This window comes from Hypomesus transpacificus, chromosome 22 (assembly GCF_021917145.1).
Source record: "Hypomesus transpacificus isolate Combined female chromosome 22, fHypTra1, whole genome shotgun sequence".
Taxonomy (NCBI): Eukaryota; Metazoa; Chordata; class Actinopteri; order Osmeriformes; family Osmeridae; genus Hypomesus; species Hypomesus transpacificus.
In genome coordinates, this window is record NC_061081.1 from 4,227,426 (window position 1) to 4,238,646 (window position 11,221).

At 42.1% G+C, this 11,221-nt stretch overlaps 1 protein-coding gene across 1 annotated transcript; it reads right to left on the minus strand.

Moving 5' to 3' along the window:
• Positions 1 to 6,363: 6,363 nt before the first annotated feature.
• hspa5 (heat shock protein 5) lies at positions 6,364 to 11,221 on the minus strand. Its single transcript, XM_047044730.1, has 9 exons — positions 11,080 to 11,221; positions 10,494 to 10,642; positions 9,123 to 9,354; positions 8,866 to 9,003; positions 8,649 to 8,761; positions 8,168 to 8,558; positions 7,810 to 8,047; positions 7,435 to 7,602; positions 6,364 to 7,320 (listed from the first exon to the last, which is right to left on the minus strand). The coding sequence occupies exons 2-9, from the start codon at positions 10,604 to 10,606 to the stop codon at positions 6,758 to 6,760; spliced, it is 1,956 nt and encodes a 651-aa protein (XP_046900686.1). The 5' UTR covers positions 10,607 to 10,642; positions 11,080 to 11,221; the 3' UTR covers positions 6,364 to 6,757.

The window sequence follows — 11,221 nt, forward strand, 5'->3', positions numbered from 1 at the left end:
CCGCACTCCAATTTACTGCAGTCAGCTCGTATAGATCTGTCTTGAATGGATGACAAATTCTCAAAGTAACGGTCCCTAGCATTTTCGGTAAGTTTATCGCAGTACAGCTATTTCTCAGTTTTCTTGCACTTCTCCAGTTTAGCGATTTATTTGCTTGTTATCTTCAGTAAATTCTCATCAGTGCTCATCGACTGCACGTTAAGCCCAATTTATATTTAGGTCGCAGACACTTTTTAAAAGGTTGCCGATAGAAATGGCGTCACGGTCGACACTTTTAACCGTCGCTTGAAAGTGTCGCCTACCAGGAGAAATTTCTACTGGCGCTGATGTTGTCAGATAGTGTCGCGCAAGTGTGATTGGCTAGAGAGACGGCACACACCGTGGACTTTATTGTTTCGAATTTTCACTGAACGTCAACAGCTGTTTATGATGGAAAAAATTGAGAGATTGGCGGAGCAAGTTAAAACATATCCACACCTTTATAATGCCTCTCAAAATTAGCTACAGCCATTTTATCCGATCGATCACCTAGGCTACAAATCATACACAATGTAACCATAGCTATGAATATAACGGGAAAATGATTCTCTTTACGTCTTGCAAACCTTGAGCACAGGCGACTGTTTGCCGAAGTATAAATGCAATACATTCATAGTCATGGTTACCTTGTTAACGCTTTGTAGCCTAGGTGACCTAAGTATAAATTGGGCTTGAGCGACACTTTTTTTTTCCGTCTGCGACCATTTCATCTTATTTCGCCGACACTTTTGAAATGGTCGCCGACGGAAAAGAAAAAGTGTAGCTCAGGCTGCTGCATTTATACTTCGGCAAACACATAGCTATGGTTACCTTGTTTACGCTTTGTAGCCTAGGTGATCGATCAGAGTAAATGGCTGTAGATAATTTTGAGAAGCATTATCAAGGTGTGGATATGTTCTAACTTGCTCTACCAATCTTCCCTTTATTCCTTCCATCTTAAACAGCTGTTGAGCGTTCACTGAAAATTTGAATTTTCAGAACAAGTTAGAACATATCCACACCTTTGTAATGCTTCTCTAAATTAGCTACAGCCATTTTCTCTGATCGATCACCTATGCTACAAAGCGTTAACAAAGCGTTAACATGGCTATGAATGTAGCGGTAAAATGACTCTGTTTACGTCTCGCAAACCTTGAGCACAGGCAACTGTTTGCCGAAGTATAAATGCAGCAGCCTGGGCGACACGTCTTTTTTTTGGTCTGCGACCATTTCAAAAGTGTCTGCGACAAAAGTATAAATTAGGCTCTAAAGCTGTACCTGGAAAATGGCAGTGCGGTGACGTAATACACAACAAACCCACGTGTCTGACAAAGACCGATACTGCCGCGGATGGGTTTACATTGGAGTTAGTTGAAACCCCAATACGTCTCAAACTGACGCCAAAGGGTACCCTGTGCGTCCACATCCGACGCCTTGGGCCATGCAAAGCGTCGGTATTTAACGACTTGGGAATGAGAACGGGTTGGAATTTTCTCTATGTTTATAATAGAAAATATGTTAAAATAAACAGCCGTTTTTCAATTGGTAAAACCTTGTCTAGTGAAGGTGATTTCTTTGTCTCTCAATTTTTCAGCCCCACCCTACGTTTCTTACCCTGGTTTTCTGTAGGCCTAGTTATTCTTCTCCCGGTGCTCCCGATTGCCAGTCCGCTACTGCGGAGCTGTGCCACGGTGGTGGATTTTAAGTCATATCATTTTAAATTCTTGTGCTGTCAGGGAGCACCCCTAGTTCCCCCCCCTAGAGAAATGGGTGAAATGCGTGTCACACGGCGAAACCGTGCGAGTTGGCAGCTCTGCAGTATCCACAACCTGATCCCAGCCTTATACACAAAGCCTGGGTGTCACCCAGGGGGGTGTTCCATCAACGTCGATTAAGGGAAAGCGAGACTTATTTCGCCAAGTCTCACTAACTTTAGCGAGAGTTCCGTTCCATGAAGGTGGATTATTCTAGTTCTAGCTACGAAATCAAGGTTCGAAACTAGCCTGATCCGTGTCAGGCTATAAGTCAAGCTAAACTAAAATGTGTTGCAAATAATTTCAAACGGGCGGAAACAGATTTTCAAAAGACAGTTCCGTCGAGTAAATTCCTAAGCGCAAAGCACTTAAGTCCGTGTTCGGAAACATAAATTCTGACTTGAGCAGACATGAATGATTCACGTGTTTAGGCCTACTTCATCTCCAAAAAATATATTAATTTAAATTAACATGTTAAGAAATAATGTCACTTTAGCTGTTTTCAAAAGCCATTGGTTAATTGACATAAAATAAGGCCTTAGAAACTAAGCAGAGCCTCAAGACAAGTTACAATCAATTATGGCGTATCCGTTCTTTGACAAGCCTGTGGTGGATGAAGGTGCTCAGATTATACAAAGAGTGTTTATCCCACCAGCCCCAAGGGTCTTCAGAGACAGTAATGCTTCCCTGACCAGTATCTGTGGAAGAAGTATAGGTTCAGCAGGCCCAGCATAGTTCATCTAGATAGATTAGAATTAAGAATTGTCATTCTTAAAAATATAAAACATAAATAATATATATATATATAAAATAACACTTTAGCAACTCTTAAGGATGGCAATGAACACATAAGAGCAGCGTACCATCCTTCGTAGAAAGTAAATGAAAGGAGAGTAGACTATAATAGTAGAAAGGAGGGTAGTAGACTGCAGTTTGTGTAGGTATGCCTAGACTATGTAGTCTGCAGGAATCACACACAAGGAAGCAATTGACCCACTGTAGCCAAGCCTTGACACTGTTCAGTCTGTCTGCATCTGTCTATGTCTTTGCATGTGGGACGTTCTTGGCAGTCAATTGCATTGAGTTTATTGTCACACTAAGTCAAGTTAAGCTGTATTTAAACTTGTGTTAGATATAGGCTCAATAGCTCATAACATTTGTGTTTGTATTTCACTCATTTGATAGGATTATGATAAAACGCAGCAACTAGCTAGTGTCTGCACTGCGATGCTAGGTACTGTACGTTAACGAAAAGTCGGAGCAAATGTACAAATTAGGAGTGTTATCAATAAAAAAAAGTACATTTTCAGCAACTACACTGCCCACTTCTCGATACATTTTTATTCAGATGCTGATTTACAAGTACCGTTTAGCTGAAATATGAATTGTAAAAACTTAGAGCAATGGCGGTCAAAGGATTCTGTTTAACTGGTTGCTCACGTAACCCCGCGCACAGAGTTATGGGTAATACGTGCTGCCATTAAGACAGCAAGGCAGCTCAGATGCTCTCTTAAAAAATGACCGTTATGTGCCTAAGGCTGTGTTCGAAATGTCTTAAAATGCGTCTTCCTTCCTTCCTTCCTTTTAAGACAGCGAGGTCTGTTCGAAATGTCTTAAATCTTCTCTTCCTGTCTAATAAGATACCTTGAAATACGTCACATAACGGTCATTTTTTAAGAGAGCATCTGAGCTGCCTTGCTGTCTTAATGGCAGCACGTATTACCCATAACTCTGTGCGCGGGGTTACCGTGAGCAACAAGTTAAACAGAATCCTTTGACCGCCATTGCTCTAAGTTTTTACAATTCATATTTCAGCTAAACGGTACTTGTAAATCAGCATCTGAATAAAAATGTATCGAGAAGTGGGCAGTGTAGTTGCTGAAAATGTACTTATTTTATTGATAACACTCCTAATTTGTACATTTGCTCCGACTTTTCGTTAACGTACAGTACCTAGCATCGCAGTGCAGACACTAGCTAGTTGCTGCGTTTTATCATAATCCTATCAAATGAGTGAAATACAAACACAAATGTTATGAGCTATTGAGCATATCTAACACAAGTTTAAATACAGCTTAACTTGACTTAGTGTGACAATAAACTCAATGCAATTGACTGCCGTCTGACAAAGCGCGCTAGTGCGAGCACACGAGTACACGCAGCGCGATGACGTACATCCTGTCTTAATAGGCTGTTCGAAAACAACGGTTTTTAAGATACCTTACCCCGAAGAGAGCTGTCTCGTTAGACACCTGTCTAGTAAGACATCAAGGATTAAGACAGCTGTCTAAGTTTTCGAACACAGCCTAGCTTATTGAGGTCTAGCTTGAATTAGTGTTGCTTGTTAGTGGAACGGAACGTTAGTGGAACGGCTTGAGGCTTAAGTCTAAGTTGACGTTTACCCAAGTGAGACTTATTCGTGTTAGCGCGACTTGCGTTAGCGACGTTGATGGATTCCCAGGTCCCTCTCCTCATATGCTAAAATCTGGAGTTGCTGGACAGCGTCTCTGCTTGATGAGTCTCACACCTCATTGTGGAACTTACAGTGCGTTCACACTGCAGCGACGCGAATCGCTTGCCATCGCTTGCCTTCCCACAGTTCACCACGCTCGGGGGCGTTTCAAACAGATAAATGTAGAATGTAGTTCTCTAAAGTCACTGTTGTAGTTGTCATGGCCAAGTGTGCAGACTTGGGTTTACGTAGTTGCAACATCGATCAAAATACAGCTTGCATACAACATACAAAACTGTTTAATAGACATACACGTTGACATGTGTAAAAAACGTTTTCCTATATTCCTCAGTCTCTGCTAATCTGTCGATACGATAGGGAGTTCCAGCCGGGCTAGCTAGCTAGTTACCACAGAGCAAAGTTACGTAATGTGACTAAACTAACAGGTACAACAAGCACCCACAACTTCGGCAAACCTTGTGCCATGCATTGTTTTTTTTAAATTAACATCTCTGTACAAATACAGTTATGTATTGTACAGGACTGGGTAAGCAGCCACACAAACGATGAGTTTCTCCTCCACCTTGAAACCTAGAAAGCTAGAAATGTTAGCCATGGTTGCTACGTTACGAGAAACAAGAAAACACTCCGATTGGCCATCGCTAGCGAAAATCGCTCCTCATTTGCATAAAGTTGAGAAAATCGGAACTCTGTCGCGTCGCGTCTTTACCCACAATGCACCACGCAAGCGATTCGCCTGGCTTCATAGGAAATGAATGGAAAACATGTTGTCGCTCGCATCGCGTCGCTGCAGTGTGAACGCACTGTTACTGTCACATTACTAGTCAAATGTTGATAAAGGTCAAGATGTGGTCTGATGGTTGTTCTTGAGTATAAAGGGAATTGTGAAGCATTGTTCTGTGGATTATTCATCTCCTGGGGGCTTCTCAGCTCTGGCTTGTCCTACTCCTCTGTCCTCACCTCTTGCTTTCCCTCTCTGGTTTACAATAATCATGGTAGAGTAGGTAAGATTTAAAGCCTTCATTTTGTAACATGTTTGCCTTGTAATTCCTTTCATGCATTTACAATGTTTTTAAATGTATATTTCACTAAAGCTTACTTTGACAATTCTTAATTGGATGTAACCGATAGACTCAAATAACTGCAATTCTGTTGGTATTGGCGTTATTTGGTCAATGTTTTAATACACTAGTCAGGTTCCCTCTTCCTTTAAACAATAGGGGTATAGTTTTGGTTGTTTGGCAAATATGAAACACGTGTCCCCTTCAGGCATGGACATGTAGTGGTAGTAGTGGGTTCCAAACTGCACCCATTGAGACATGGCAAAAGATGTTCCACAGTGAAATGTATTCACTGGACACAACTAATATACACTTCCAACACGATCCCCAAAGACTATGTAAGGCTTCTAACAGTTTAGTCCTCAAGAAACAAGATTTGAGGTTAATTTTGTGCGATCCCTTTTGGAGATTACAAGGAAAGTTAAAAAAGCATGATTTCTTCATGCAGTTAGGATGAAATGGGAAAAGCTACTGTCAAACGGAGACCTCTTGGAGTGGCTGCCCAATCCTGTAGCCCTTGAGAGGAACAAACATTTTTGGAGGAAGGACATCAGAGGGGGCAAGCAATGCCATGCACCGGATTGACTGGTACATAAATATCTATTCTAAATGAATGCTGTTCATTAACATGCATGCCCATTAGTCCCACTCCCAACATGACAAAGTAATGCTTGAAAATTCTCCTTTTGAAATCAGAGGCAATGTATTCTCATGAAGTTCAAGAGCAACCTTCCATACAACAGGCTGGACAACTTAATGTGCATCACCCTGGAAGGTAAAGGCCAAAGTAGAGCTGTTGGCCAGGCTCAGAGTTTGGCAGAACCAGACACTGTCCATATGGCCTTTGTGTTCACTGGTATGGACAGCCAGGGTGTCATACGCAGAGACTGTGTTGTAATGCTGCTCTCCCGACCATGAGAAATTGTATGACTTGCCTGTAATGTTGAAAATGAAAGTCCTACCAAATGAAAAGCATCTTAAATTGTCACCTGCATTAATGAATGGATAACACCTATTTGGAATCAAAAATGATTGTTTAGCAATTATGTAAGCAAAATTGTGTTTTATCAAACATTTATTTCAATGTCTTTACAGTAGAAAGGCTTTTCTACAATGACCAGATTCAATAAATAATTGAGCATTTAACATCACCCCAACATCCCCACCTATGTAGAACACCACCCCACTAGAAAACCTTCTGGACTGCTTAAGAACAGCAGTATGGAGCCTTGTATATGGGCTGACATCTCCGCCTCACAACGAAGAGAAAATAAATCTGTCAAATACACACACTTCTGTTTGAGTCTTGACAGAAGATTAACCATGGTTGCGTTTGTCAACTCGCCAACCCGTTCCACTCTTGTCCAATATGTACATCTGTGCCTTTACCAGAGAGGCAATGGCCAACAGGAACAGAGATGTGCATTAATTATTCACCCTTCCTGACTACCTTACAACTCGTCTTTCTCATCCTGCGCTTCTCCCTCGGGTGGAGGTCCACCAGCACTTCCATACAGCTTACTGATAATAGGCTGGACCACCTCCTCCAACTCTTTCTTCTTAGCCTGGAAGTCCTCTAGCTCAGCATCTTGGTGGGACTCCATCCACTCAATCTTCTCCTCCACAGCCTTTTCAATAGTCTCTTTATCCTCGTCAGACAGCTTGCCACCCAGCTTCTCCTTGTCGCCAATCTGATTTTTCAGAGAATAGGCGTAGCTCTCCAGCTCATTACGGGCATCAATGCGATCCTTCAGCTTCTTGTCTTCATCAGCAAAGCGCTCAGCATCATTGACCATGCGCTCAATGTCCTCCGGTGTCAAGCGGTTTTGATCGTTGGTGATAGTAATCTTGTTCTTGTTGCCTGTGCCCTTGTCCTCGGCAGTCACGCGCAAGATGCCATTAACATCTATCTCAAAGGTGACTTCGATTTGGGGCACTCCACGTGGAGCAGGGGGAATTCCAGTTAGGTCAAAAGTACCAAGCAGATGGTTGTCCTTTGTCAGAGGACGCTCACCTGAACAAGAAAGTATTACAATGCATAGTTGTGAAAAACATGACTAACCCACCACTGGTGCCCTGCATAATTTTGTTAAATGGTATTAAAATAATATAAGTGGTTAAAGCTTACCTTCATATACTTTGATAGTGACAGTGGGCTGGTTGTCAGAGGCAGTGGAAAAAATCTGAGATTTCTTGGTGGGCACCACAGTGTTTCTAGGGATCAACTTGGTCATGACTCCTCCAACAGTCTCAATACCCAAGGTCAGAGGGCACACATCCAGAAGAACCAGATCACCTACACAGACACACTTGAAGTTAACATATTGCTGAAAAGGGAAAACCGGTTTCCTTTTAATTTAAAACTATTTATGTCTTACAGTCACAGTTCAAGTAACAAATGTTAAGTTTCGCTACACTGCAGGTACAACCTTTAACCTAGCATTGTCTAGTTAATAGTTTTTTTGCCATTGATAACCATCCAAGCATGGTTTCTTTGGGCTACCTGTATCCTCCTCTCCAGATAGGACACCGGCCTGTACTGCGGCTCCATAGGCCACAGCCTCGTCAGGGTTGATGCCCCTGGAGGGCTCCTTGCCATTGAAGAACTCCTTCACCAGCTGCTGAATCTTTGGGATACGAGTAGAACCTCCAACTAAAACAATCTCATCAATGTCAGGCTTCTTAAGGTCAGAGTCTTCCAGCACCTTCTGGACAGGCTTCATGGTGGAACGGAACAGGTCCTGGATGATGAAAAAAAGCTATTCAATGAGGTGCAGTTGATTTAGGTCACAATTGGGAAAAGTAAGTGTAACTGCGGTTTTAACGTGATGCATTTTGATGATCCTTGAAGCCTAACATACCATGTTGAGCTCTTCAAACTTGGCACGAGTTAGAGACTCAGAGAAATCTTCTCCCTCAAAGAAGGACTCAATCTCGATGCGGGCCTGATGCTGGGCAGATAGGGCTCTCTTGGCCTTTTCTACCTCACGTCGCAGTTTCTGCACAGCACGATTGTCTTTGCGCACATCCTTGCCAGTCTTCTTTTTGTAAAGCTTGATGAAGTGCTCCATGACACGCTGGTCAAAGTCCTCACCTCCCAGATGAGTGTCTCCATTGGTGGCTACAACCTCAAACACGCCATTGTCAATGGTCAGGAGGGACACATCAAAAGTGCCACCACCAAGATCAAAGACCAGGATGTTTTTCTCGCCATCCTTCTTGTCCAGACCATAGGCAATGGCAGCAGCGGTTCTAAGGAAAACATAAGGAGTAAACTATCAAATCATTGGTAGGTTCTAAACCTGGTCATGAATGCAGACAGTTTATGGAACTTAAACTTACGGCTCATTGATGATTCTCATCACGTTCAGACCTGCAATGACGCCAGCATCCTTGGTGGCTTGACGCTGGGCATCATTGAAATAGGCAGGGACAGTCACCACAGCATGGGTAACCTATAAAAACAAAACCGAGTGACATCAAGACATTGTGATACAATAACTAAAAACTTGTTCCCAATGTCTCAGTCGTATATTAAAAAGGTTTCAACTTGTGATACCTTCTTTCCCAGGTAGGCCTCGGCAGTTTCCTTCATTTTGGTGAGTACCATAGCTGAGATTTCCTCAGGAGCAAATGTCTTCATCTGACCACCACCGATGTCCACCTGAATATGGGGTTTTGTCTTCTTCTCAATAATCTAGAAAGATTGAATGAGTAAATAACTATTCACCATAATAAGAAACCATTCCATGGACTACTTATGAGGGACATTGTTAATCATTTCCTACTGCTGAGAAACATGTTTTTAAGGTGCACCTTGAAGGGCAAGAACTTGAGGTCCTGTTGAACAGAGGAGTCAGCCCATGCACGACCAATAAGCCTTTTAGCGTCAAAGACTGTGTTTTCAGGATTGGAGGTCAGCTGGTTCTTGGCAGCATCACCGATCAGACGCTCCCCCTCGGCTGTGAAAGCCACATAGGATGGGGTGATGCGGTTTCCCTGATCGTTCGCAATGATCTCAACACGACCATTCTTGAAAACTCCAACACTGGAAAAAAAGGGGCACAAAACTAATGTCAAAACCATCATAAAAAATACTAATACATTTATCTTTATAAATGATATAAAACAGGTTGGACCATAATGATTATTTGCACTCACAAATGCTCTAAAATATTTTTGGAGGTTGCACAGACAATTTCTGTAGCATATACAACCAAAATGGTTTCAATTCCAAGCCCTGTATCCAAATCATAATTTAATGTCCAGTTACAAGTACACTGACGTAACTGGTAAATTTAACAACAGTCGAGCCCAAGTATTACAGCGTGGAATCGTGTCAGCTATTTGGAATTTCTTTCCAACCGATCAGAACTATTCAATTGGTGGCCCGCGGGCCGAATCTGGCCCTTTAACAACCTCAAACCTGCCCTTTGATCATTTATAAATATGGGAGATAATTTTATGTATTCCGGTTTATCAACACAACTCATGCTAGTAACAGAGCACTGACGTCAATTCACATTCATCAATCTTACCATTAGAGCTAAAGTGCTAACCAAGAATCCTAAAGCAGTATAGGATAGCCCGATTGGCATGCGAGCATCCTCTGCTCTAAGGGAGGCGCTGTAGGAAGTGTTGCGTTCTGGACAGAGCAGATTCACAAATTCAAGAAGGTTGGCAGTTATCCTGCTTACCCCTTTAGGATCAGCGTAGACGTGGTTTCTCACACAATGCCATTAAAACGAACAATCAATCCTTTGACAAATGATCACCTTCACTGTCTGCGGATTGCTCCGACCACAAACGAACCAAACTTGTACAATCCAAAAAGTGTCATTTCTGGCAGATTTTTTTAAAGTTTAATAAATGCCAATTAGGTACAGTAGTGAGACTTGGCTCCATTTCATATTTAAAACAAGCTAATTACAGCACAAACAACGACAGGCAAGAAGTTTAACTGAATTTATAGACTGTTAAAAGCATTATCCTTGTGTTCTCATTAAAATACGTTGTTATTCTCTCAAAAGTTATGGGTTTGACTACAAGACAGTTTGACTACAAGACGAAAAATGTTATACAGCCCATACACTGGTTCAGAAGTGTTTTCAAACACAGAAATACTTATTTATATAAAATGTAAGGCCCTATTCAAAGCAATTGAATAGGCCGGTGATAGATGCTTACCAGGAATAAGTGGTGCCGAGGTCGATTCCTACCACTGTCCCAACGCTTTCCCTCTTGTCGTCCTCGGCAAACGCAGTGCCGGTAACCAAAAGTACCACGCACAATAGCCTCATGTTCAACGCTTCACTCAACACAGGAAATCTTATGATCTAGGAGACAACAAAAGGTGTTAATGAATCTAGTGGCTAATTCAATTAGCCAAACAGTCCGCCCCTCACTAGCCCTGGTTAGACCAACGTCAAAGAAATCCAATGGGTGGAGACGGTGGGACTAGCTAACTAGCAAGCTAACATGCGTGCGTTCATTTAGCATTACACGGGTGCAAGTCAAGCTTAGACAATATAGATAATCTCTATACCCCTACAACACGTTAAAACGTACTTATTACGCTAGCCAACTAGCTAGCAAATGTTGCAAGCCGGTACTCCTTATTTGACTACAGTAGACTATTGTATCAGGCAAGATAGTCTGTAATTAGTAGAGTAGAACTACCTAGGATTTCTAGAGTAAGTACAGTACCCTACTGTAGGTTGAAAAAAAATCGAGCTGAGAAAACTAGCGTTTACATTAGAGTTATGTCACATACCTTTATGGACAATCTTATTGGAGATTTTATCCCACTTCCTACTTCGTTTCACGGTCGGTGTTTTACTCTAAAACGCCAACAGAGAGAGGTCTTTCCTGAATTTGCAAATCTGTAAAATGATCTTGAATGATTGTTGTGCGCG

Excerpts from the sequence above, each read along its gene's own strand:
- hspa5 (XM_047044730.1), bottom strand. The coding sequence starts at position 10,606 with ATGAGGCTATTGTGCGTGGTACTTTTGGTTACCGGCACTGCGTTTGCC. Across the intron at positions 9,004-9,122 it reads TCAAGTTCTTGCCCTTCAAG|ATTATTGAGAAGAAGACAAA; the intron begins GTGCACCTTAAA and ends CAATCTTTCTAG. Across the intron at positions 8,762-8,865 it reads AGGCCTACCTGGGAAAGAAG|GTTACCCATGCTGTGGTGAC; the intron begins GTATCACAAGTT and ends TTGTTTTTATAG.